The 25751-nt window shown below is 39.9% G+C and overlaps 2 protein-coding genes across 8 annotated transcripts in view; both read right to left on the reverse strand.

Moving 5' to 3' along the window:
* The window catches only part of KMT2A (lysine methyltransferase 2A), an 81741-nt gene that overhangs the window by 22522 nt on the left and 33468 nt on the right, over positions 1–25751 (reverse strand). For 4 of the 7 annotated variants that reach the window (XM_058545092.1, XM_058545090.1, XM_058545086.1 and 1 more), the window contains 24 exons: positions 25220–25454; positions 23639–23703; positions 22619–22996; positions 22194–22267; positions 21059–21190; positions 20386–20499; positions 16791–16937; positions 16272–16367; positions 15907–16027; positions 14606–14728; positions 13997–14181; positions 12605–12778; positions 11768–11878; positions 11387–11460; positions 10574–10767; positions 10134–10240; positions 8838–8975; positions 7635–7793; positions 7254–7371; positions 7050–7128; positions 5806–5966; positions 5423–5608; positions 966–5208; positions 215–295 (listed from right to left, as the gene is read on the reverse strand). In XM_058545092.1, the coding sequence (XP_058401075.1) occupies positions 215–295; positions 966–5208; positions 5423–5608; positions 5806–5966; positions 7050–7128; positions 7254–7371; positions 7635–7793; positions 8838–8975; positions 10134–10240; positions 10574–10767; positions 11387–11460; positions 11768–11878; positions 12605–12778; positions 13997–14181; positions 14606–14728; positions 15907–16027; positions 16272–16367; positions 16791–16937; positions 20386–20499; positions 21059–21190; positions 22194–22267; positions 22619–22996; positions 23639–23703; positions 25220–25454 (7495 nt within the window). The remainder of the gene's footprint in view (positions 1–214; positions 296–965; positions 5209–5422; positions 5609–5805; positions 5967–7049; positions 7129–7253; positions 7372–7634; positions 7794–8837; positions 8976–10133; positions 10241–10573; positions 10768–11386; positions 11461–11767; positions 11879–12604; positions 12779–13996; positions 14182–14605; positions 14729–15906; positions 16028–16271; positions 16368–16790; positions 16938–20385; positions 20500–21058; positions 21191–22193; positions 22268–22618; positions 22997–23638; positions 23704–25219; positions 25455–25751) is intronic. The other 3 variants (XM_058545091.1, XM_058545089.1, XM_058545087.1) reach the window with 2 other exon arrangements.
* LOC131408400 (small ribosomal subunit protein uS8-like) lies at positions 21201–22161 on the reverse strand. Its single transcript, XM_058545105.1, has one exon. It carries the CDS (start codon positions 21780–21782, stop codon positions 21393–21395), a length of 390 nt encoding a protein of 129 aa, XP_058401088.1. The 5' UTR covers positions 21783–22161; the 3' UTR covers positions 21201–21392.

The following is a 25751-nucleotide window of genomic DNA, read 5'->3' on the forward strand; positions in this document are numbered from 1 at the left end:
TCTAGGGGAGAGACTGGGAGGAGGGTAGGCAAGATGAACACAGAACCATTTATCCATTATTTTAATAATTGTATGCTTTTTTTTTACAAGCATGTATTATTTCCATTAAAAAAACTTTGACAACAAAAATCTATACAATTCATGAGGAACTATTCTTTAAATGAGGTAGACAGAATTGAGGGCTTAATCTTAGAGCACTAATTTTTACACTTACCCTGCAGGCTGCCCACACTCCTTTTGTGATGACTGTTCCACATTAACTACATCCTGCTGCTCAGCCTCTGCTCCCGGAGTCCTGGAACAGAATCATTTATCATCTTTTCAAAAAAACCACCAGTAAATATGTACCAAATGCGCAGGTCGGTATAAAGAAATGACTCTATCAGGCTCTGATAAAATTTATGAGCTGGGAAAACTAACCCGTGGTGATATAGGTTAGAGAGTGGTTACCTTGAGCGGGTACTGACTAAGCAGGAGGAGCCTTCTGGAGCACCAGAAATGTTTTATATCTTGATCTGAATGGTGGCTACACAGGTGCATACATATGTAAAAATTTACTTGTGCACTTTAAATATGTTATTCTTCAACGATAATGTTTTAGGAAAGGACGCCACGAGGATCTACAACAGGTGGCTTGCCCTCCAGACAGGACTAATCATCCCTTAGTATCCTAAGCCTCAGCAAAAAAGAAACAGGAGCAAACAGCAGCACTGTTTTAAATCAGAGCAAAGAGTAATCAGAGATGTGGTTCTATCCAAGAGACAAAGTGCCCAAGGATGGAACTACATTGTGCTCTATAAACACTACCATGAGAAAAAAAAAAAATCAAAGTCAAAACCCAGAAACCCCTGAGTGATGCAACTTGGACAGAGGAGTGTCCCCCCCCGAAGACTACCACTTCAACAGCCTCTGACCCAGAGCACAAATCCCACAGACCCAGCACAGCTAACATGTGGACCTCTTACCCCGTGACTGAGGTCAGGGGTGTCGTGTTGGCTTCTTGGTCTGGAATGTGTGCTTCAGAACTGGTCCGCAAATGGGAAACCTTGTGCTTCTTGCCATTCCCTTTGTCCAAAGGCAGCTGAATCCGTTTGATTTTTGGTTTGGGTTTAGTAGGACCCGGCACTGAGGGACTTGCTGACTGCTGTCCAGAGGATGGAGAGCCCCCAGGAGAGGCTGAGTGGGCTTGCACAGCTGAGGATAAAGCCTTATTCTGCTCTAGCCCCATGCTGTTAGGAGCATCTACTGTCTGGGTAAAGTTGGACCCCTGGGTCCCTGGAGCAGAATCAAGATCACGCTGGGAGGAGAGAATCCCGTTTTTGCTGGCAAGGAGCTGGTTCACGTGCTGAAGCTGATAGTGTTCTTCTGCTTCCCCAGAAGGTGAAGCAGCTGTTATGCCTGTGGTCTGAGCAGGGGGGAGCACACAGATGCTAGATGCTGCTGTCATTGCAGCAGTAGAGGGGCTCTGTGATGTCCCCAGCTGTGGAAACATTCCTGAACTTGGTGGTAAAGCCACAGGCTGCTCCTGAATCCCCAGGCTCTGCTGGCTAGCTTTGATTAAAAGATTGCTGATTGAGCCAATATCTGGGGTACCAAGCAACCTTGGGTTGGTTAATGCAACATGTCCTGGAACTGATGCACTACTTGTAGGGGCGGTTGTAGTTGGCATGGATACAACATTCAAGACAGAGGAACCGGATGCCAAGCCAGACACAGGCCCTGATGTGAGGTGGCTAGTATCCTGGCTTATTGTTGATGTGCCCGCCGCTGTGGCAGCAGTTCCTCCCACACTCTGTGGTAACAGGGGTGCCTGTTCAAAATACATGATGCCAGATTTAGACCTTTTTATGATGTTGGGGACAGTTCGGTGAGATGAAGTATTAAGTGACCCCAGATCTAACAGATTGGGATGATTTGGAAGCTGGGAGGGTGTGAAGTTAATCAACGTCATATTAGAAACCACATCAGAAGGGGCAATGTTTGAAGGGGTACTAGAGGGAGCAAGTTTTTTATTCTTTCGGGTCTGTAGACGAGATATGGGTCTTTTCTTGAGTCCAGAGGATGGAGTGGCTACTGTGGTACTGAGGTCTGTCCTCTGGCTGGCCTCTGAAACCAAAAGTTGGGGATCTGGAGGAGGCTGAACCCCAATAAGTAGGCCTGAAGGAGGACTGCTGATGGTAGGTGGGAAACTACTCTGAGTAGCTGCAGGGAAGGAATGTAAGTGCTGGTGATGAGGCATGGGGAGCAGTCCTTTGCTAGCAGGAGGGAACAAAGATTGAGAAGTTGGCAAGCTTGGATTTAGTCCTGTGGTGAGGGTGAGACCACTTCCCATGGGCCCCAATACTGAAGTATTTGTCTCCATCACATTGGGTGTAGAACTAACAGAAGAGGTCAATTGGATTTTTTGGGTCACTCCATTTGGAAGAGTTTGGAGAACATAAAGTGGCTGCATGTTCTGGTTAACAACAATGAGTTTCTCAGTGGCTGGTTTCAGGTGGGGTGGAGTGGTCTGGACAGCTGCATTAGAAATCTGAGATGGGCCAGGACTATCAGTAGAATTGGGCACATATTTCTGGTTCTGGATAGGAACAGTAGGGGAAACAGGTACCTGAAGGCCAGGGGTGCTACTGTTTCTAGTTAAATCCTGATTGTTGCCATGACCTTGCTCCACTGAACCACAAGGAGGGCTGGAGATGTGGTCTGTATCCATGTGTCCTTGGATAAAATGATCAGGAGTCATGTGGCCTTCAGGGGTTGGATCTACTCCTGGACTCAGCAGTGCTGAGTCGCCTTCAGAGGAGGCCACAGATTTTTCTGTGATGGTTACTCTTTTTTCTCCTGAGTCTGAGATTACAGCTAGTCTACTGGGATTCTGGCTAGGGACAGTGGGACTCCGGGTGGTCAGGACAGAGAGATCAGATGGCAGCTCTAGGGGCAACTCGAACTGCTCCTCTGCTGAGATAGAGGAAGAGACACTACTGTCCACGGGTTCTGTTGTCGGCAACTGCTGAGAAAACACTTCAAAAAGACCCATGTCTTTTTCACGATTACTATCAAGACCCAAGCCTTCACCAAGATTCAGGAGTTCTGATGAAGAGGACTCTGGGCTCTCACCCAAAGCCTGCATGGATGGAGTATTCTTTAGAACAAAGTCCATAATGTCTGAGGGCAGGATATTCCCACAGTCATCACTGTTGTTATTATCCGAATCAGATTTCAGGAGCTCAGGATTATAGGTGTCCAGTAAATTCTTGTCCGATGGGGTGCTTGTGTGGACTCTGCGGCTCGACTCCAATGAGCTGAGCTGCGCTTCCAAGGAATCCTGTCCCTGTGTTTTAACTCTGCTTACAGAGTGGCAGTTATCCATCTTCGGCTCATTTTTGTGGCCAACAGAACTCTTAATGACATGTTCTTTTTCACCAGCATCTTCAGGTCGATCAATCTTCAAGTTCTCTGTTCCATTTTCTTTACCATTTCTTTTTGGAATCTGGCTGCTCTTCCTTGTTGTGGCTGTGACACTAGTATCACTCTCTGTCCCATCATCAACACCATCCAGCTGTGAAATTTTTGGAAGATCACATTGTTCCTCCTCCCGAAATAAATTATGGGATGCCAGCCGTTCCTCTCCACCTGAAGAAATCACTGTTCTAGTGAAATTGTAATAGTATAAGTCGTCTTCATCCGAAGTGCTTAAGTCATCAGCCCCATCCACCTGTCCTTCAGCTGATCTCTTGCCTCGTTTCTTCCCAGTTGAGCTGCTGTAGAATGGAATGTCTTCTTCACCATAGGATCTTACACCATAGAGTGGGGTTAGCCCAAAGAACATGTTAGAACGTGCCCGGGCACTGCGACGGGGATATCTCCTCTTGAACGAGCCATCCTCCTGAGGTTTGGGGCCATCTGGAAGCATTAGGTTTCTGTCCTGTACTGGAAGATTCTGATAGTTGTTACTTTGAGAATCCTGGGATGAGGTATTATTGGGGCTTGGTTGGGCTACTGGGCCATCTCCTGGACTTTCAGAGGCTGAAATTGGTTCTGTTGGAGATGCTGACTCTATTTGCAAAGGGGAAACAGGACTACTTTCTTTCAGGGTATTCTTGGACTGACTCTCACTTTCCATTTTTAGAGGTGTCAGTGTTACTTTGACTGTGCGTTTCCGGGGTGTCTGTAATTCCTTGGCAGATCCTTCTACTTGCACGGATGGAGCTTTGGGGACTCCTGGAATAGAAAGAACTTTGTCCCCAATCTTATCAGAAGAAACATTATTACATGGTCGTTGTCCCATAAACTCAGGAGTCAAAACTTCATCAACAAACTCTGGCTTTAGGTTTCCTTCCTCACCAGTTGTCACCTGACCAGGTTCCAAAAAAGATTTACTGGAATGCTTTTCTTTGAAAGTTTCTTTACTAGATTTTTTCCCTTTCTGTCTCCTGTCTCTGGAACTAGATCCCACATGTTCATTGGTAATGGATGACCTATTGCTCACTCCAGAGAGCTTCATGGTTTTGACTTCAGTATCTTCATTGGGAGGGGGGTTTGCTGATTGGTTAGAATCTGTATGTTGGTCTCGATCATTCCTTTGCCCTCTCAAATGGAGCGGTGGGAAGGAGAGGGCCTCTTTAGAAGAAAAGGGCACTGAAGAGAGTTCAGCAAAAGTGCCGATTTTATTAACATTTAATTCTCCAGATGTGGTATTATGAACCTGTGTGGCCAGTTTAGGAATGCCAGGGTAAGCCACATTATGTGCAGATCCCTCTAAACTTTTGGAACTCAGCATTTTGGTCTTCTCTCCCTTCAAAGAGGAGCTCTTGGATGCCAAGTCTGAAGCACTGGAATGCTTCATTTCTGAAGATGAAGATCCATCCAAGTGACTGGTTTTAGTGCCCATAGTAACCGCTGTCCTTTGCAAATTTGAAGAGGTGGGAGTGTTTTGCCCTAAATTAGTACTTGCATTCAGTGGCCCTAAGACATGATCAACTGCTTTGGTATTCGACTCAAGATCTGTAACAGTCCCTATGGTGGAGACTGAGGAAACACTATTCCTGGAGTAAGTACTCCCAGTTCTCATTGGAGACATTATCCGGAGTTTAGACCGCTGGGGTGACAAGGAAGAAGTACTGTGACGCCTGGAGCCAATGCTGCGAAGTCCAGAGGAGAGTAAAGGATCACCCACCGTGACGATTTCATGAGTAGTTGGGGTAGGACTTCCTAAACAAGAGAGAAAAAGTAATAAAGTCTATTACAGATAGAACAAATGTGTGTTAGTCATTGGTTTCAATGTCTTGGCTATCTATATTTAAAGGTAACTAAAAATCAACATGTTCAATTAGCAAAAGTCACTAAGATAAAGTTACTTGAAAGAATTACAAACTAATCTTTGAGCTGATCTTCTTGGGTCAAGTAGGTCAACGAAGTCCTTTACCTGCAGAAGGCAATGGCCGACAGCCAGGGGATCTCTGTGTTGGAGAATAACTGGGTGTTCGAATCCTAGGGACCTTTGAGATGACATGATAGAAACAGGAACCAGAGGTCTGCGAATGAGGAGGTCGGTCTGGTGATGGAGGACTTACAATTTCAGCTGTGCTCTGACTTTCTTTAGATGAAATTTCTGTGGTAGGAAATAAAAACTCTTACTAAAAAAGTCCAATTAAAATATTAAACAAATCAACCAATAAAAAGCCAGCTATTAGGTAAATATCAAAATAGAAACAAATGAGACCTCCTAAAGAAATGACTTTTTTCCTACTCTTCAATTACAGTACTCCCCCAAATCTAATTCAAGTCCCCTCTTGGTTAAAGATTAACCTGCAAAAGATGATGGACTATGAGCGATGGTCCTGTTTTCATCATGTTCAACAGTGCTGTTGATATCTGGCTCTACAACCGGAGGACGGCATTCCACTATCTTGCATGTGTACACACAGCGCTTGCGAGCATCTGTGGTGCTCCAGTATACCCTGGAACACCTGGCAAACAGATTTGTAAAATCACCATAAGTGAGAGTACAGAAGCAGAGGCTAACATTTGTCAAAACTTCTTCTCATCCTAGTTTCCCTGGTCTCCTTGATTTAGAGAATTTAGCTGTATTTCATCGATTCTTATTACAGATTCCCCCAGTTAGGGTGTTCCAAGCTTTCTGAAGTCCTTGGTTTTTTCCAGCCTCTCAGAAAATAGCATCAAATCTTTTTTATTATATTGTAAGCCAGGGACAAAAACAGTAAAATATCCTCAAGTGCGGAGAAAGAAAAACACTAACTACTACAAAAAATAGTTACTTGGCCTTCAGGAAGGGACTGTTGCCCCCACAATGTGTACAAAGTGAGGAAAAAGCAAACCTGAGGTGTTTCCTTTGGGAGAAAAGCCCCATGAGACACGGGTAATGTAACTGCTTCCAATCTGCTGGGTGCTGATGGAGCCTAGCTTATACAAAGAGCTGCCAGCTAAAATGTGGAGTATATACTGTGTCGTCAGAACTGGAATGCAGAATAAACTGGAGTATATGTAGCAAAATGAGACTCCGAACGGGAGAGAGAGAAAAGGAATTTTAAATTTATATTGTCAGCTTGCTAGAAATTTAAACAATTTGCTCCATTTAGGAAAAACTGGATATTCTTACTGAAGAGTCTGATTTTATTGTAGGGGTTTATATTTTTAGAAGAGCCTATTAAATGTAAAATTGAGGACAGAAGCATGAGGTGTTTGATCCATGAAAACAGTCTGGACTTTTGAATCCAGATGAATGGAAGTTAGTGGATCTTAAGAGACTGACCTTGTGTTTTCTATTTAGGTTTTATTTGGAAATGATTCTGAAATTATGCCAACAATACTCTCCAACAATACTTTCCAATACAATCCAACAATAACTGGATCTGGCTGACATAAAACGATACTTTAGTCCCACTCTACAAGAAGTAGCAAAAAATAGTAGTTAATTTTTAGTAGCAGTTAAAAGTAGCTAACAAGTCTGGCCTTACATGTAACGACCTGCTCATGGCTTCAGGGTGCTCAGATTGTGGGGGCTGCTGTCTCCTCTTTACAGTGCTACTTACTGATATCCAATAGGAAAGAGCTTATCTTCACAGTCAGAGAGATCATTCAGAATTCCTAAGCAGTCAATTGTCATGGAGCCTGACCAAGGAGAGAAGAACTGATTAGAGGAGATAATGAGAAGGCTCATTTTATAACTGTAGACTAGAAAGTGCCCCAATGATACACACACCCAGCTTCCCCAGAGACCAACGCCCACGTCATACCAATCATCATGTGGATGTTTTCTGGTTCCAAGCCATTGAGAAACTTCCTTCTCAAGCTGATTCCTTCAAAGTCCACAAACACTCTTCTAAAAACCTCAAATCCATTTTCAGGAACCACCTTAAATGGAAACCCAGGGTAGCTGTTAATAGGCTGTCCCTTTACACATTATACTCATGATACTGACTCTCTCAGAGGGAAAGTACAGAGTATATCTCAAAATCACCCTTCTGTTTCACTGGCAGGACTTCTGTATTTCTCCTAAGAGGAGGTGATTCTAGGAACACCTAGTAGGGAAGGTAAAACAAAGTTTACCATCTTGCTATTTTCAGTCTAGTTCCCCTGAATTCCTAAAGAATTCAAAATGCAACTGAAGCTCTCACCTCGCCTTTGATCAAATCCCGATGTCGTTGGCAATACACTTTTTTATCATCCAGAAAGACACAGTTCTTGGCTCGGGAACACATGAAGTGATAATTGCTGGTGCAGGATGTGAGGCAGCAACCCACAGTGGCTCCTGGCTTTTGGCAGAATTCACATCTCTAACAATCCAAAAAGAACAGAGTCCTAGTCAGACTTTCAGATGTTTTAAGCCATTTTCCATCTCTTCTACAGGATCACCCCATTCTGGGTTTCCTACAATTCACTTTGTTTATTGGTAATCTGCTGAATTATAGAGAAGTCATATGAGCCATAAAGCCTTCTCTACAAATCCTCTCTCTCCCATTGTCCAAGGAGCCCTGTAACTATTAAATTTAAATATTACAGTTTGATTTAGAACTCAGACCAAAACATAGTTAATTTTCTAAGATGCCCGATTGACTTAGAGAAGATGAAACTTTGAAGATCAATGCTAAAAACATCATCTTGCTAGAAAGCTATTATATCCAAAAGAACTCAGTTCTAAAAAGATTAAACTAGTCAGAAACATAAAACTTCTCCAGTTACTAGGCTTAATAGATTAACTTTTCATATGGTTCAAAGATTTCCTTCAGCTAGCCTGTATGTCACCACCTTAGTCTGTCACAGTCACAATCTGGGCTCCTCTCCAGGGAAGAATTTGTGCTTTTCACACAATTTACTTATGTTTCTTTGCATACGCTATATTTTTGTTTCTTTCTGATAATCTTTCATCTTCTCCCCTACTGCAAAATATAGCTTTTAAAATTTTTAAATTTTACTCCTTCATGGTCTTTTCTGATTACTCTCAGCTGCTACTGATCAGTATGTATTTATGTGTGTTTTTATGTATGTATTTATGTGTGTTTATCCCATGAAACCTCAGAATGTTGATTCAACTGGGACCTTTGAGATCATTTTGTCTGAATCACTTAATAAATTAACACCTTTCTTGCATATTTGAATTATCTCCCAAACTAGATATACTTTGTTTTCTATTTCTTTTGCACGCATCCTCCAAGGCTCAGTCAGAATAGCAATCTGCCTACAGTAGACACCAATATTTATTGTTGGCTAACCATTCTGCAGGCACTATGAAAAACATCACTGAGGCAGCATTTAGCCACAGAAAGAGTACATGGAAACTGAGGGAATCTTTTCCATAACATTTACCCACAAGTTCTTACCAGCTGCTTGCCCCTGATCACAGCCATATGCACATTCTTTAGTGATCCATCATCATCTTCAAACACTTCTGCTGACCACAAAGCGCAATTTACATGTGTCCATTCATTTTGGCCAATGTATAGCAAACGGCCAGCGTCCTATGAAATGGAGAAATTTCTTTTTTCTTTAAAGAATATAATGTCAAAGAAGGTTTTCCTTGGATTAGCTTTACCTTGGTGAAGATAACTTCAATAAAGCAATTATAATTCTTCTCTCTCTTTTTTTTTTTTTGTGAGGAAGATCAGCCCTGAGCTAACATCCATGCTAATCCTCCTCTTTTTGCTGAGGAAGACCGGCTCTGAGCTAATATCTATTGCCAATCCTCCTCCTTTTTTTTTTTTTCCCCAAAGCCCCAGTAGATAGTTGTATGTCGTAGTTGCACATCCTTCTAGTTGCTGTATGTGGGACATGGCCTCAGTGTGGCCGGAGAAGCGGTGCGTCGGTGCACGCCCGGGATCCGAACCCGGGCCACCAGTAGCGTAGCGCATGCACTCAACCGCCAAGCCACAGGGCCAGCCCCAATTATAATTCTTTAACTTAGGGATGTACACAAAAAAATCACGATTCATTTTTCAATGTTTCTCTGTTTCCACTTCTCTTTTCTAGATTACCTTTTCCATAGACTGGAAATATTTTATAAACATAGAGAATTAAAAAATAAGCAATATGTGGTAAGTCTATAAAAGTGTGCAATGGCTTCTTTAAAACCATATTTTAAAGGCAGTTCTTGCTCTCAGCTTACATTAAAAAACCTTTTTTGTTATAAGCTTACTATGCGTTAGGCACTAAATAAGGCTTTACATACACTATTTCCTTTAATCCTCATAACCATTCTGAAATAAGTATTATTATTATCCTCATTTTAAATATGAAACTGAGGGTCAGAGAGGTTAAGCTCCTTGACAAGGTCAACAAGTAGGCAGTAAAGCACAGAAATTAATCCAGGCAGCCTGCCAGAGCTGGGGATCTTAACCATTCTGCTATACTACATTAAACACAAGCTATTTAATATGCAACTTTCATAAAATCTTTTTGAGGAACTTCCTGTAGAAATTACTAGACATCAGCAGGTTAATTTAAGGCAAAGCATCTTTTAAATCAACTAAATCAGTTATAGAAAAAAACCCCAAGTGCCACAAACTATGTGACAAACATTCATTAAATAAATGGTACCCAGTCATCAAGTTCAGACACAAAGGACAAACAGTTCATTATGGGCGTCTACTAAATGGGACCCCGTATGCCAAGGTACTTACATTAGCACTGTCATCACCATACGTCAAACATAATGCACATTGTCTATTATCTTCTATGCCTGGGGGTGGGTTCAGTTCTGGACTATCTTCTCGACTCCTATCAGTACCTTGGAACCGAAAAGACCTCCAGTTAAAACTGGCAATACTATGTCTGATTTCCAGGAAAAAAGAAAACAATTCAGCTTAAATAGCCTATAGCCTATAAAATAAACACTTTCAAAAAGTATTCAAAGTTATGCTATCTCACTATCTGCTACAATAGAGTATTTATATCATTTCCTTGTTAACATTCCAAGTAAAGCAAAAATAATGATTTTATTACATTTAAGGATGACCTGAAAATTTCTTTCTATTATGCAAGTATATTAAATTTAGATTACCAAAGTCAATCCTGGGCATCTAGAGAGAAATGGATAATGGCTCTTCATTTGGTGCCTTACTCAAAATCGGTGGCGTAGGAGGGTGCAGAGGAGTTGGTGAGTCTGGTTCTCCAGGCCCTTTAGGTTTGGGAGCTGGAATGATTTTCTTCATTAGAGGAGGCTGCTCAGTGTGGCTGTCTTCCTCTCGCTCCTGCCACTGAGCATAATTATGGTCAAGTGAAGGTGGAAGCACTGCGTTTGGTAACATCCCACTGCTGAAAATAATCGATTCAACAAGTATTTATTGAACTCCTAGAATATACCTAGAACTGTACAAAAAAATCAAATTCTTGATATTCTCAGGTCTTGAACCCATGCATGAGCCATTCACAGAATGTAAGAACAAGTCACAGAACTTGAAAACTGCCTAAATACACAGGACTATATTATTTTTAAAACTATGATCTCAATCTTGGTTAAACTTCCAGAAACAAATGATAACCTTATCAAAGAAGCAAAAAGATTTACTGGAATAAAAATTTAAGGTTAAATATGGAGAATCAAGAGCAGTATAGAGAACACCACTGGAACTGAATAAAATAGAACTCAGTTATAATAAGCCCAATTACTGGGCTCTCTCTATATATACTGTACATATGCCACAAGTTAAACCAGGTGGCCTAAAACATAACAAATACATAAAGAAAGAAAAAAAAGGGCAACAGACTATAATAAACAGTAAGTGTTATCTCTGTACCAGCACTCAAAAGGCATTTTAACTGATTAATTTTTTAATATTAAAACCTGGTCTGAAAAAACCTCAATTGAGAACTATAAGCATTCTCAGATTTCTAGCTGATGAAGAGAAAAAAAAAGTAATACTCAATTACTTACTTGCTTGATACTTTATTTGGCTCCCAAAACCTGGACTTTTTGACACTGAACCATGGAAAAACACGTTCCATTTGCTAACAGAAAAACAAACAAACAAACAAAATGTAAGCACGTGAACATTCATTTTGGAAACCACATAAAAACCAACAAAGTCACACAGCTTCTCTGTCAATAGGAGGATGACTTCAGGCCACTGAGGGAGAGATCCATCCACTCTGGTGACCTCACCAACTTCCTCCCAAACAATCAGAGGAACAAATTAAACCAGAAGATGTTTTATACACATGGCAAAGCAAAACACAGAAGAGCAGAAGTCCATTTTGTTCATGGGGTAATTACCCACAGACAGGCATTAAAAACATGAATGTTAGTATCATTCACCCGAATAAAGAAGGACTTGACCATGCTGTTGGCTTTTTTAATCTCCGGCTGCCCTCCATCTGAATTAATGGCTGCTTGAATGATCTTCACAATATCATCACTGAACTCCAACTGTATACAAAAACAGAGCATTAATTATTCATGACACAATGTGCTCTCAAAACCACTTCCTCTTCCCTCCTAAATCATCCAGCACAGAGATCCACCAGAAAATGAACACCCTATTTTAATATAGTATAATTTCTCTAGTGGAGGCCTTTGGGATTCAGTTCACAATTAACTTGCAGCAATCAAGAGATGCCAGGCTAATAAGGCAAGAATGCAAATAAATTAGCTGTATCATGGTAAGTTACTCAAACAGGGTCACAATTTTTTATTTAGACTAAAATGAATAAACATGTGAAGAGCAAATACGGATCATGAGATAATAGATGATCATTTCCTAAACATTCTTAAAAACCCATAAAATTAAAAGGCATCTATCTACAAATGAATATCCTCTATAGAAAGACACATTATTCAGATTCAAAAAAGGGGCAAACCAATTATCTTCATATTAGCATTTTCCCATAAACAGTTTTAATATAAAAATAATTTTAATATAGAAATAATTTTCAGAGAACTCAGATGAAAGTCAAATAAAAGAACCATTTTAAGACACTACCTTCCCTATCATAACCCATCTTCTGAAACACAGAGCTAAAATAACTCACATATCTTTAGGTATTTATATAATACAAATCATCTTTTAATGCTGATACCCAGCCTCTTCCCTCAAAAGACCCAAGGAAGCTAAACTGGCACTTGCAATTTTGGTAGTTTGCTGTCGAGACATACCACAGATGTGTAGTTCCCTTGGTCCATTTTCCTCTTGACTCCTTCCAGATCTAAAGGCTGCTGATCTTCCTGTTTGCTGACCTCAGTCAGCACTGGTGGATCAGGTCCTTCTGGGGAGCTGCGGGAAGGTATACTCTCCTCCGTCTCGGGATTTAAGTCTGGAGGTTTGGCAGCCTGTTGCCAAGAAAGATATGTTTCTTTTATCTAACACTGAAAATGAGGCATCTATGCAAATTCTATTAAAATTAATGAAGGTGGTACTGAATGATTCATATTATAAAACGTAAAGAACATGAACATAGAGATTTCTCAAATAATAGAAAAGGAAAGTTAAAATGAGCTGGTTGTCTAACAGCTTGGCTAGGCTAACTTAGGAGCTTTGCTTGATAACTTCCAAACCTTGTGTGAAGAAAACAGAAACTGTCCAGTTCCTTCTCAGTAAGACATAGATAGCAGCTAATTTTCCTATTCAAAAAATGGAGCTCTATTAAAAGATAAAGCACCAGCCTAGCTCTGAGTTAAAGTTATCCATGTGTTTCTTCCAACATTATATCTCATGTTCCCAATGACTACTTTATAGACATATAGTTCACAACTTATATGGACAAAAAGAGTGGTTTTCGGGGCTGGCCTGGTGGCGTAAGTGGTTAAGTGCACATGCTCCGCTGTGGCGGCCCAGGGTTCACCGGTTCGGATCCTGGGCACACACCGACGCACTGCTTGTCAAGCCACACTGTGGTGGCGTCCCATATAAAGTGGAGAAAGATGGGCATGGATGTTAGCCCAGTGCCAATCTTCCTCAGCAAAAAGAGGAGGATTGGCAGATGTTAGCTCAGGGCTGATCTTCCTCACAAAAAAAAAAAAAAAAAAAGGAGTGGTTTTCAAATTGTGCCTGAGGTGCCCTAGGGATTTCCCGAGCTGAAGGGTCTCGAGCCCCAATGCTATCATCTCAGTCAGGCCACCATTCTCTCTCTCACCTAGACTACTATAACTGCCTCCTAACCACCGTTCCCGCCTCTAGGCTCAGTCCTCTCTCCAATCCTGCCTCTCTCTCTAGTCAGAAGCTTTTTTTTCCTAAAAAGCAACTCTGATCAGGTTACTCTTTTGGGTAAAGTCCATCACTGGCTCCCCATAGCCTTCTGAGCATAAAGTCCAAATTTCTCATTATAACAGCAAGGCCTTTGAAGATATGGCCCCTTCCTATTTCTTACCCCACAGAAGGTCCAACTCTTGGCTATAAAAATGTTCTTAATTGTTTAACGCTAAAACAATTAACTCTACAAAACTAAATGAAGAATGAAGCAAAATAAAATTAAAAACAAAACATTCCATTACTAGGTAAAAACCACCTAAGAACAAACTCTCAGGACACAAAATGAGACTTGGGCCTACCTGTCGGTAGCGCAGCAAGTGGCTGGTGGTTCGAGAGTTCAACAAGGCTGTCAGAACCTGCTTCAGAGATATCTGTAGCTCTTTTTCAAGGGCCAGTCGCCACTCTGCAGGGTGCCGCTCAGTACAGTTCACACAAGTGTAGGCCACACTTTCTGGCAGATTAGATAGAATCTCATACATCTCATCTAGAAAAACAAAAACCTACAATGATGAGGTGCTCTGAAGAGTGGGAGAGAGAAGAGGAAATTACTCCACTGAACTTAATATAAAGCTGTATGTTAGGAACAGTATTAAGACTCTGATATCCCCCAGGAACTCACACAAACTGATCTCCAAAAGGACATTATTGACACTACTCCAGGATTTGGTTACTGGACAATCAATAGGTTATGGTAGCCACAAATGACAGAAAATAAGTGTTTTAAATGGATATGTTCAAGATAAACAAGCACTAACTTAACACAACGTTGCTTATTCTAGAGACCAAAAAACTAAATTTAAAAAGATTTCAAATAACAACACTACCATAATTTTACATTTATAGTACTTTGGGGGCTGTAAATGCAGCTGTACCAAAAGAGAAGGAAATTATAATAAAAAGACTCCAACCTTCTGTACCTGAAAGATTCTCACATTTGGAATGGACCCAGCGATCACATTTCCCACATTGCATCATCTTACTCTCATAGTCATCATCATCGTAACACTTATCACAGAGAGGGCAGAAGTTGCCTGAAAGCAGAGTGAAGTTGTCAACAGTGCTTTGGTTCACATACCGGTGCCTCTAAGGCCCTTAACTTACAGAGGCCAACCTGATCTAAAATGCAAGCCACTATGTCCTTCTGGAACTACTCACAAATGCCAGCATGGATCTCCTATGGAATGTTCACTCATCTGTAAAGTGTCAAGATTATTCTGAGCTCTTAGAATATGCCACTAGTTCTCTTCTTACGACCCATTGTTAAAGGTCATGAGAAAGATTTTACAGAGAGCATAATAGAAAAAGAATGGAAGAGAGAACTTTATCTCTTAAACATTCCAAAGAAATGTCTAAGTTTTTTTTTTTTAATTTTATTTATTTATTTATTTTTCCCCCAAAGCCCCAGTAGATAGTTGTATGTCATAGCTGCACATCCTTCTAGTTGCTGTATGTGGGACGCGGCCTTAGCATGGCCGGAGAAGCGGTGCGTCGGTGCGCGCCAGGGATCCGAACCCAGGCCACCAGCAGCGCAGCGCGTGCACTTAACCACTAAGCCACGGGGCCGGCCCCGAAATGTCTAAATTTTTAAGAAGAGGTGAGATATGGGAGTAAAAAAACAGTTAATTTATACTTTTTCCTTATTCCTAGTGCTTTTACATTAGAGCTTAGAGCAGCAGCACTTCCTAAAATTCAGCACAATGTAACCCTTATCAATTTGCTTTATCCATGTATCCCTTCTATTATTTTTTACTTAATAGACTTAACACTGATTTGCTTATTTTAAATAACTTAAATAGTTATAATTATTATCCTAAGTCAGTAAAATAATGAGTTTAAGGTATTAGTTATAATTTTTTTCTAGCACAACTATTAAAATTAAATGTTTGACTCAGTACCATCTAAAATTATTTCTGAAACAATCAGATGTATATGTACCTCACTTTGGTAAATACTGGCTTAGGGTGTTTCTTTGTGATTAGTTGTTATAAAAAGTCCTCTTAATTCTTCCCATATAAGCTAACAAAACATTTCCAGTTGCTATAACTCTCTGTGTAAAGGGAAGAGCAAGGCCAGGAACTTAGTAAATGCGTCTAAATGGATCCTTGACAAGTGGATAAGGCTTTATTTCATTCCACTGGAGTGTCCAGCTCACCTCCAAAACACCAAGTACAACCTCTAAAAGTTGACAACACTGGCTTTTTCTAGGTACCTTTAGCAAAGAGTTTGGCACAATCATGGCACAGTGAGAAATCGTGAGACCACTGTGCATCCCACCCTTTGCCTGGAGTTGTGGATCCACAGCTCTTGCAGCGAACACACTTGGTACAGATCTGGAAAAGAAGCAAAGAAATTCAATAGGAATTTCTTATTTTTAATATCTCTCTTTATTTAAAAAGATCTTAAATGCAATCAATTTCTAGAGTTGACTTCTCTACTGGGATGGCTTTTCCTAATAATGAGCCAAAAAAATTTGTTATGCTGACATCCTCAAGTAAGGATATTCCCATTCTAAGTTGCGCAAGCCCAACAGTCCCATGACAGTTCTTTCTGAAACAGCATACTGTGTACACTCACCCATACTTTCTTTTTCTTGGTGGGTTTGGTGGGGTAGTTTGGTCCCAGGCACTCAGGGTGATAGCTGTTTCGGCACTTATTACACTCCAGCAGCTGCTGTTTAAGAAAACATAAAGGCAAGAAGGTGGGCATCACGTCACCTTCACTGAACACCTATTATTTACTACCTCACTTCATACTTATCTTCAAGTGAGTAGCACATCACTGTAACAGTTTAAATTTCCTCATAAATTATTTACTCTCAATTAAAGATAGGGATTTATTTCCCACCAAAGGCACCTAGTGATGAATAATCTTGTAAGGTAGATTTGATTCATTTGGGGTATTTTTATCCAACACCATGTTTTCTGTCATATTCTCAAAATCAAAACACAAAAATAGGCAATTGATTACACCCAATTACATAGTCAAAATAGACTAAGCCATCAGAGAAAAAATATAGATACAAAATCCTAAATTGAAAGGCAGAAATGGAGATAGAGAATAATACTCTAAGTAGTTCTATTACTTGTTTTGTACCTTTGTCGCCTGATGCTGCCTTCCACAGACGTGACAGAACTTGCAGCGACGACAACACCAATTTTCCAGCTGGTCCTCCAGGGGGCGCTCGTTCTCCTCCAAACAAAATTTGTGGAAGGGCTCACAACAGACTTGGCAATACACAAACTGGGGCAAGATGGGAACATAGAAGTTCTCGAATAACATGTAGAAATATCAACCTACTGACATACTTCAGACTTGAGGAGTTCAGTGGTATTTTATTCAAAATATATTCATTAAGCAATGACCATGTAAAAAAAGCACAATACTGGGCACTGCAGGAAATTCAGGGGACTAAAGTGGTAATAGTAGAATTATAAAGTAACAAAATAAATATAATCCAAGATTTAACAGAATGTGCTAAGTGCCATAAGAGAGGTATAAACAGAGAGCTATGGGAATGTAAAAGAGTGGGATGGGGAAAATAGGGTTTTAAAGGTTTTCTGTAGTATGCTCAACAATTGTAAGCTCTGGTTTGTCCTTTCCATCTCTGATTTTAGACATAAGTTATTTTTATATTAATATACAGATTTTCAAAAATTCAAATGAGGATGCCCAGAATTTCCTTTTGCCATAAAATAATCATTGGGACAACTGGTCAAACCTAAATAAGGTCCATAGATTAGATAATAGTAATGTACAATGTTAATTTCCTGATTTTGGTAATTATACTATGGTTATATAAGAGAATGTCCTTGGTTTTAGGAAATATACACTAAAATATTTAGAGGTAAAAGGGCATATGTCTGCAACTTTCGCTCTAATTTTTAGAAAAAAAAGTGTCTACATATAAAATGTGTATACATTTTATTTCTTATTTTGTAAAATATATATACACAAAGAGAAAAGGATAAAGGAAATGAAAAATATTAACATTTCAAGAATCTGGGTGAAGAGTATATGGGAATTTTTTGTACTACTCATAACTTTTCTGTAAATCTGGAATCACGTCAACATAAAAACTTTTTAAAAATTCACATGGAGCTAGACTTCATCAAGCACCACTTATGCTTTAGGAGTGCAATGCAGGCAGTGGGCTAGTCATTCTCTAATTCAGTTTTCAGGAATCCTGTGGGACTGCTGTGCACAAATACACAATTTAAATTAGAGCAATTATACTCTGAAAAAAAACCTGTTTTATCATGAAGTTGAAGGACTGGTGCTACAAAAGTAAGTTATTCCTGTGGGTAGCATATGTGTGGATGCAAAGCATTAGATTATGTAGGAAAAGAGATACAGTAGACCCCTGGCACTTGTAGACTGAATACTCTCAATCTCAATGATATTTAAAGCAACTCCAGCACTTTGAACAATATATTGTTCGTAATAGGCACTAAGAAAATATGTGCTTAATGAATGAATATTAGGCAATAATTTGTAATTTTGCTAATGCATAATTTAAAATAGCAAGTGGGCAGGAATGAATCTCTTAGCTAGTAACTGAGTCTCACTGATTGCTCAACATCTAGATTACAACCTGGCTTTGTATTGCCTTTATGACCTTAGAATACATATGTGATAAACAATAAGCTATGGAGTTCAGAAATTGAGAATTGTATGAATGACAAACTACTACTTCCTATTTAAAATTGTGCTACTTTTTTTTTCTTTGTAAAGATGGCACATACGCACTACAAAAACTCAAAAAAGATAAAGAAAAGTAAAGAGAAAACAAACTCACCCATAATCCAACCATACTCTTAATTAAGAGTCTGGTGTACATCCTTCTAGAATTCTTGCCACGGATATAGTTTATTTTTATTTTTTGGTTTTTTGGGTTTTTTTGTGAGGAAGACCAGCCCTGAGCTAACATCTGATGCCAATTCTTTTTTTTTTTCTCTTTGCTGAGGAAGACTGGCCCTGGGCTAGGATCTGTGCCCATCTTCCTCTACTTTATATGGGACGCCACCACAGCATGGCTTAACAAGCAGTGCGTCGGTGCACACCCGGAATCCGAACCGGTGAACCCCGGGGCCACCGCAGCAGAGCACACGCACTTAACCACTTGCGCCACTGGGCCGGCCCCTCCACATATATATTTTAAAAACATTTTTCCAAACCAAAATGGGATCATGCTTTACATACTCTCTTGTAATCTGTTCTTTTAACTCAGTGATATGTCATGGACATCTTTCCATGTCAATATCAATCTATATTATCATCTTTAGGACTTCATATTTGCCATTATATGCATGTCCTATAATTATTATTATTATTTTTATATAATTTTATTTATTTTTTTTCCCAAAGCCCCAGTAGATAGTTGTATGTCATAGCTGCACTTCCTTCTAGTTGCTGTATGTGGGACACAGCCTCAGCATGGCCGGACAAGCGATGCGTCGGTGCGCGCCCGGGATCCGAACCCGCGCCGCCAGCAGCGGAGCGCGCACACTTAACCGCTAAGCCACAGGGCTGGCCCTGTCCTATAATTATTTTAACCAAGGGCACCCCCCTTATCAACAGACTTTTGGGTTGGTTCCAATTTTTTATTATCATAAACAATAATGAAATAAATCCTTCTGTTTATTATATATATACATATACATACATATATATATAGAGAAGGGTTTATTATAAATATCTATTATATACACACATACATATGCATACAGATACATATTTGCTGATTTATCTAATTATATCCTTAAGATAAATGCCTGGAATGCAGTTGCTGGGGTAGAGGGTATACCCATTTTAAAGATAAATATGCATTTCCAAATAATCCCCTCAAAAAGAAAGATTGTAACTAATTTATATTTCCACCAACAGAAAGTCCCCATTTCCACATGATCGTTTTTTTTTGTGTGTGTGAGGAAGATCAGCCCTGAGCTAACATCTGATGCCTATCCTCCTCTTTTTTGCTGAGCAAGATTGGCCCTGGGCTAACATCCGTGCCCATCTTCCTCTACTGTATATGGGATGCCACCACAGCATGGCCTGACAAGCGGTACGTGAGTCTGTGCCTGGGATCCAAACCTGCGAACCCCGCCGGGCCACCAGAGCGGAGCACGTGCACTTAACCGCCATGCCACCAGGCCGGCCCCCCACATGATCCTTTTTATCACGCTTTAATTTCCAGGTTTTGGTCATTGGAAGGCTAATGCCCTCCCCGCATTATGTTTTTATTTCTCATTTTGTGAATTATATATTCCTGTTCTTAGCCTATTTTTTTTTTATTGTTATTCCTCTTGCTTATTAATTGCTAAGAGCTCTTTATAGACAAGGAGGCTTTGGTATTCAATATACAACAACCATCAACAGCACCTCTTTTTCTAGAAGAGCACTGCATCATTTTTGCCATGTTTGGACATCTAGCAGAAAAATCAGAACTCTAATAAAGAGTGAATTTAAGAGATGAGACTATTAAGCTCTTCACACTCAATAACTTTGCTACTCTAATAAAAAGCAGATTCCTTCCTGAAATCTCTAAAAATCTTCAAAAACATTTCATCAGCTGGTTTAAACAGGAGATAGTACCTATTACATACCAACAAAACAGAATATAATGATTTCTTTCATCATGGCAAAATAATCTACATTATACTTTCTGGGGTACCAAGAAGCAGGATCTCACCTCGACATGCCCACTACTGGCACAGAGAAAGCAAACCACCCTGGGTGTTATAGGAACAGAGGTCAAGATTCCTAAGCCTCCCATCTCCCACACGTTTTCTGCTTCACAATCCTCCTGTGAAGAGAGAAAGATCATTTAGGAAAGGTTTACAATAACAGAACTTTGATTGAAAATAAGGATGAAAACAGACTAACACTAGAATGTCAAGAATACTGCATTTCAATGAGTTCAAAAATAACTGCTGCTGGAAAAATTTTAATCCCAGATACAAACTGTTAAAAGGCTCACCTATTGGTTCAATTCATGTTAATTATAATGCCAAGATACACCAGGATTGAATTTCCCTTAGAGTCTGCTAACTCAAGCAAACATCATGGTTTGAGAATTGCTATGTGAAAGAATTATTTCCTGAGACACAGTTCTTATCTAAATGCATTTTATTGCTCAGAATGGGCATGAGTGTTTCAACGCCCAAGTTCTTCAGTCAGTTCACAGTGACCTCACAACACTGGCCAAAGCTTCCACACACCTGAACCCACTTACTAATGATAGTTCTTACTCATTCCCCCACTCGGCGCTGAATTTCCTCTCTTTCAACACCTTTGGTAACATCATTTTCTTGATTTAAAGTCCACGACACTCAATATACCATGTGGTCAGTAAACACGTCTACCTTAAAGTCCACTCTGATCCTGTGGACTCCATCTGCTGGGATTTTTTGCTTAGAACTATTGCCATTGGAGAGAGTGCTGAGGATGTTTAAAGTGCCTGCGTTCTCCTGCTTATTGACTGGAGGTGGTTTTTCCTGCCGAGATAGAAGATGGATAATGAGCAAAACCACACCCTACTTGCCTTCACTTTTGCAACAGACAACAATGCAAATGACAAATCTTATTAACGGGGCTGGAAACCACGTTTCCAACGTAAGTATCCTATAGAAACTGAGAAGTAACCTTTAGAAGATTTGAAGCACTGAGGCATTATATTTGAACGTATGTATTACATCCCTAGAAAAAGAATTCCAGGATTTTCCCTCCTATGTGTTTTCGTCTGGCTTCTTCAGGGTCCCTGATGCCAGCTGAGGTTGTCAGTACAATGAAACCAAACTGATGGGACAGGAACAGGTTATTCTGCCATTTTTCTAGATCTTTGAGTTGCACATCAAAACTGGGGCTGATCACTCCACATTTGTTTAACTTGCTTATTAGGTTTACAACAATATTCCCAGCTCTGTAATCATCAATGATTTCAAATTTGCCAATATAACCATGCTTCATCATCACAGTTAGAAAGTGGACGATGACTTTGGAGCTCAGCCTAATTAAGAACCTGGCATTTGCCTCTCTTTTTGGCATTATGCTCTTGAGAGCATCAGCCAGGATGCTCACGTGCACCATTATGGTGGCACGGAAAGATGGCAGAAAGAGCCAGAAGATTCTTAAAGACCTCTCTCTCTCTCTCTCCCCACATAATAAAAATAGTGGACATAGGGAAGGGTGATTGTTATAGATAAATATTGCTAAAGGATGTTGAGGGCAAAAAACAATTATGCTAAGGGGCCTGCAGCATAAGCATAAGCATGTAGAGCCACAAAAAATGGAAAAACAACAAGGGGAAAGAGACAAAAAAAGAAATGAGCTAAAGCCTAAACCTGAAGTTTGTTAATTTTAAGAAATTCCACTGCCGGCTACATAGAAACAGAAATGCAGTTTCGTTCACTAAATCACGTAAATGTCAAGGACAAGGCTACCTCCCTACGGAATAGGATACATCCCTGAGAAATGGCAGAGAAACAAATCTCTCCTCACCTTTTCTTTTGGTTTTTGTTTTACAGGAATACTTGGGCGAGGAGCCACTTTCTTCTGCTTGCTTTGCTCTGGCCCTAAAGAATTCAAAGTAAATTGCAGTCAGATGCTACTAAACTTACAGGTGATGCTAAATAGCAATGACTACTTTAGGACTGACTGGCCTGTGAAGAAAGGGGCATTAGAGAAAATTAAAAACAATTTAAACTCTAGGCTTTAAATAGGAAATTAAGACAATATCTCCAACTTAACTGGTTTTTTGCTTCTATTATTTTTATTAGTATATAATGGTTAAAAGAGATCTAATTTTCTTGAACCAAAGACTTAAAAATATACATTTCAGGTTTCTGAGTGCTGTTTAAGAAAGACATCAGTGTTCTTTGCTGGTACTTCTGGTGCAGCAATTCCTTCTTGCCTTCCTCACTCACCTGATTCTGGTGGTGGAGGCTGCTTCTTCTTGGGCTCACTAGGAGTGGTCTTGGGAACTTCTTTTCTCGGTGGTGCTGTGCTGGGTGGCTGTGGGGTGATGACTGGTGCTGGCTGGGAGACCTGCTTGCTGGACTTCCTGGAAGCTGGAGTGGTGACTTGTTTAGCTTCAGGTCCTGGGGCAGAGGCATTCCCTTCTTCGCTCTTCTCCTCGACAGGCTTTCGTGGAGGAGGCTCACTACTGCTTTTCTTGGGGGCAGGATCCTCTCTTGCTGATGGAGTAGGTTTCTGATTAGAGTCCACCAGGTTCTTCACAACATTGCTCTCTTTGTTCTCTTTCTTTTCACTGGTCTTAGACTTTTTCTCTTTCTTTTTCACAGCTAGAAAATAAAACAAGATTATCTATCTGTGAGAAAAATTTTATTTAAAATAAAAGTATAGGAATGTAACATAATCTTAGTCTCAGTTTCCTGCAGCTAAAGTTGACACTGAAAAAGGCTCAAGAAAGTTAATGCCAAGTTGGTCAGGTGAAATAGGTACACTTTTATTGCTCTAGGAAATGGAACGGACTATAATTTTTATGTAAATTTTACAAGTTTTTTATTATGGAAAATTTCAAACATTCTCCAAGGTAAAGGGAATAGTAAAATGAACCCCATGTACCTATCCCCCAGCTTCAACAACCATCAGCTCCCTGGAAAAGAGCAGTATTTTTTTTTTTTTTTTTTTTTTGGTGAGGAAGAGTGGCCCTGAGCTGACATCTATGCCCATCTTCCTCTATTTTGTATGTGGGACGCCACCACAGCATGGCTTGATAAGCGGTGTGTACGTCCATGCCTGGGATCCAAACCGGTGAACCCCAGGCCGCCAAAGCAGAGAGTGTGAACTTAACCAGTACACCACCAGGCCGGCCCCAAGAGCAGTATTTTTTTAAAAAACTGGTATTTTCTTTACACTAGTGTACATAACTATGTGGCATTAAAGCAGGAAGCATTTTAGGGAAGATCTTTTTACAACACTACCTTTTGCTTGCTTCTGAAGGTAGGCTTTGGAAGGCATCCATTGTAGATTCTGACATTTTCTCATCCTAGGATAACAAGGGATACCATAGAGTCAACTTACATTTAGAAGAGAAGCAATTGAAACAAGTGTTAATTTGTCTGCAAGAATCAGTGAACCTTTATTCAGGTTCATTTTGAGAGTTGGAAAACAGACTGCTCATTACTCAGATTAAATCTGAGCCTTTGAATCCTTCCATCAGCAATTTAACCTACCTGTAGGATCTACAAGGAGCAAATATCAAATTATTTTTAAAATGGGACTCAAATTTCTTGTGACCCAGTACTAACTAGCACCACACACAAAATCATCAGTCGATATTTCTTGTAGTCAAATCAGTTCTGCTCTCTTATGAGATTAATATTCATATGATAATCTGAATACAAAATGGACTAAAACTACCCAACAAGTCTTTTGTCTGCCACTATAATGCTATAGGTCTATCTCAGGGCTTTGATATATATTTCACCCCTCAATTTAATGAAACTCAAACTTGATTTGAAGTCTAAAATTGAACGGAATCCATTTCAACCCCTAAATTTAGTGCAATTTTATGTTGCCATCAAGCACATTTTTTTGCTGATCTGTGAATTGTCTCACTTCTTTTCACTAATGGGACTGAGACAAGATTCTTGCTCAAGGCCAGACTAAACAAAAGCACAGAACTACTTATTGTCTCCTAGAATCTGTCTCCCCTGAAGTATATAATGCAGTATTTCTCCCAATTATGTTTTATATAAATCACTTTCGTGATACTCATTCATTCAGCAAACATCTATCGATAATATCTATTCCTTGCACCAGGCACTTTATGAGATGCTCAATCACCAAAGTTTCTGTTTGTGAGATTCTCTTGATCCATTTCAAACAAATTATCCCTGAGGGTAGAAAGTACACCCACAAACCGACTGAAAAAAGGGAGAAAAGGTAGAGTAATCAAAACTTCTGTATCAAAAAATTCCATATGCATGAAAATACTGAGAGAGAACAAAGAGACTTACAAGATATCACCAATATTTCTTGAATACCATAAAGATAATTTCAGTTGATCTAAAAAATATTATACCTCAATTTGTCAGTTTTTAAGTAGAAACCTTCCAGAGCTGCACAGATATGGTAGCCACTAGGCACATATGGCTATTTAAATTTAAATTAATTAAAATTAAATGAAATAAATTTCATTCTATTCACACTATTTCTGTTATATTCCATTTCTATTCTACTCAGTCACACTAACCACATTTCAAGTGCTCAACAGCCATGTCTGGCTAATGGCCACCATACTGAACATACTGAACAGACACAGAACATTTCCACCACTGCAGAACATTCTATTAGACAGCATTGCCCCAGAGTGTTTCTTATTTAAGTACAACCCAAACCTAGCCACATCACAAAATCCAACTCTGCAACTAATCTTGCAAGTCAAAGAGACTCAATACAACCACGTTCAGTCTTCTGATGCATCTCTGCAACAAACCAGGGATAAATAAGCAACCTTCATGGCTGAGAGATCAACCCCCCAGAGTAAAACACCCACTCACTTGCAGCACTGCTTCTTTATATTGCGGCCACCAAACTTGGGCTTGTCTAAGCAATTAGTACAAACACCACAGTCCTCAGGCACCTGGCAGCCGGGACACTGCCCACACCGCCTTGACCGTCGTCCTTTCTTGACTGGAGGTTCCTGAGGCGCCTTGTTTCTGGTGACAGGTTTAATTGGTTTGATGGGCGGAGCGAGAGGTTCAGCATCTTCTGAGCCAGCAATTGATGACTTGTCTGTTAAAGAAACGTGTCATCAGTTCTGAGGGAGTATCTAATTCCTTCTCGAGAGTAGAGGGGGAAATTCTCAAAATCCATTTATATTATTACATATGTTCAAATCTCACTTTAATTGGGACTCCAAAAATGAAATACATTATAATAAAAATATTCATATGCAGAACTCAGAGCTTGTTTTACAAAATTATTTAAATGTTTAAAAATGCCTATAACTTGCAGCTTGATGAAAGCAGAAATCCAAACACTGAAAACAAAACACAGTCTAACCTAAAGTCAAGAATATGAATTGAATGC

Source organism: Diceros bicornis, chromosome 7 (genome assembly GCF_020826845.1).
Source record: "Diceros bicornis minor isolate mBicDic1 chromosome 7, mDicBic1.mat.cur, whole genome shotgun sequence".
Classification (NCBI taxonomy): domain Eukaryota; kingdom Metazoa; phylum Chordata; class Mammalia; order Perissodactyla; family Rhinocerotidae; genus Diceros; species Diceros bicornis.

Bases quoted from the DNA above. Each gene is read 5' to 3' on its own strand.
- LOC131408400 (XM_058545105.1), bottom strand. From the start codon at position 21,782: ATGGTGCACGTGAGCATCCTGGCTGATGCTCTCAAGAGCATAATGCCA.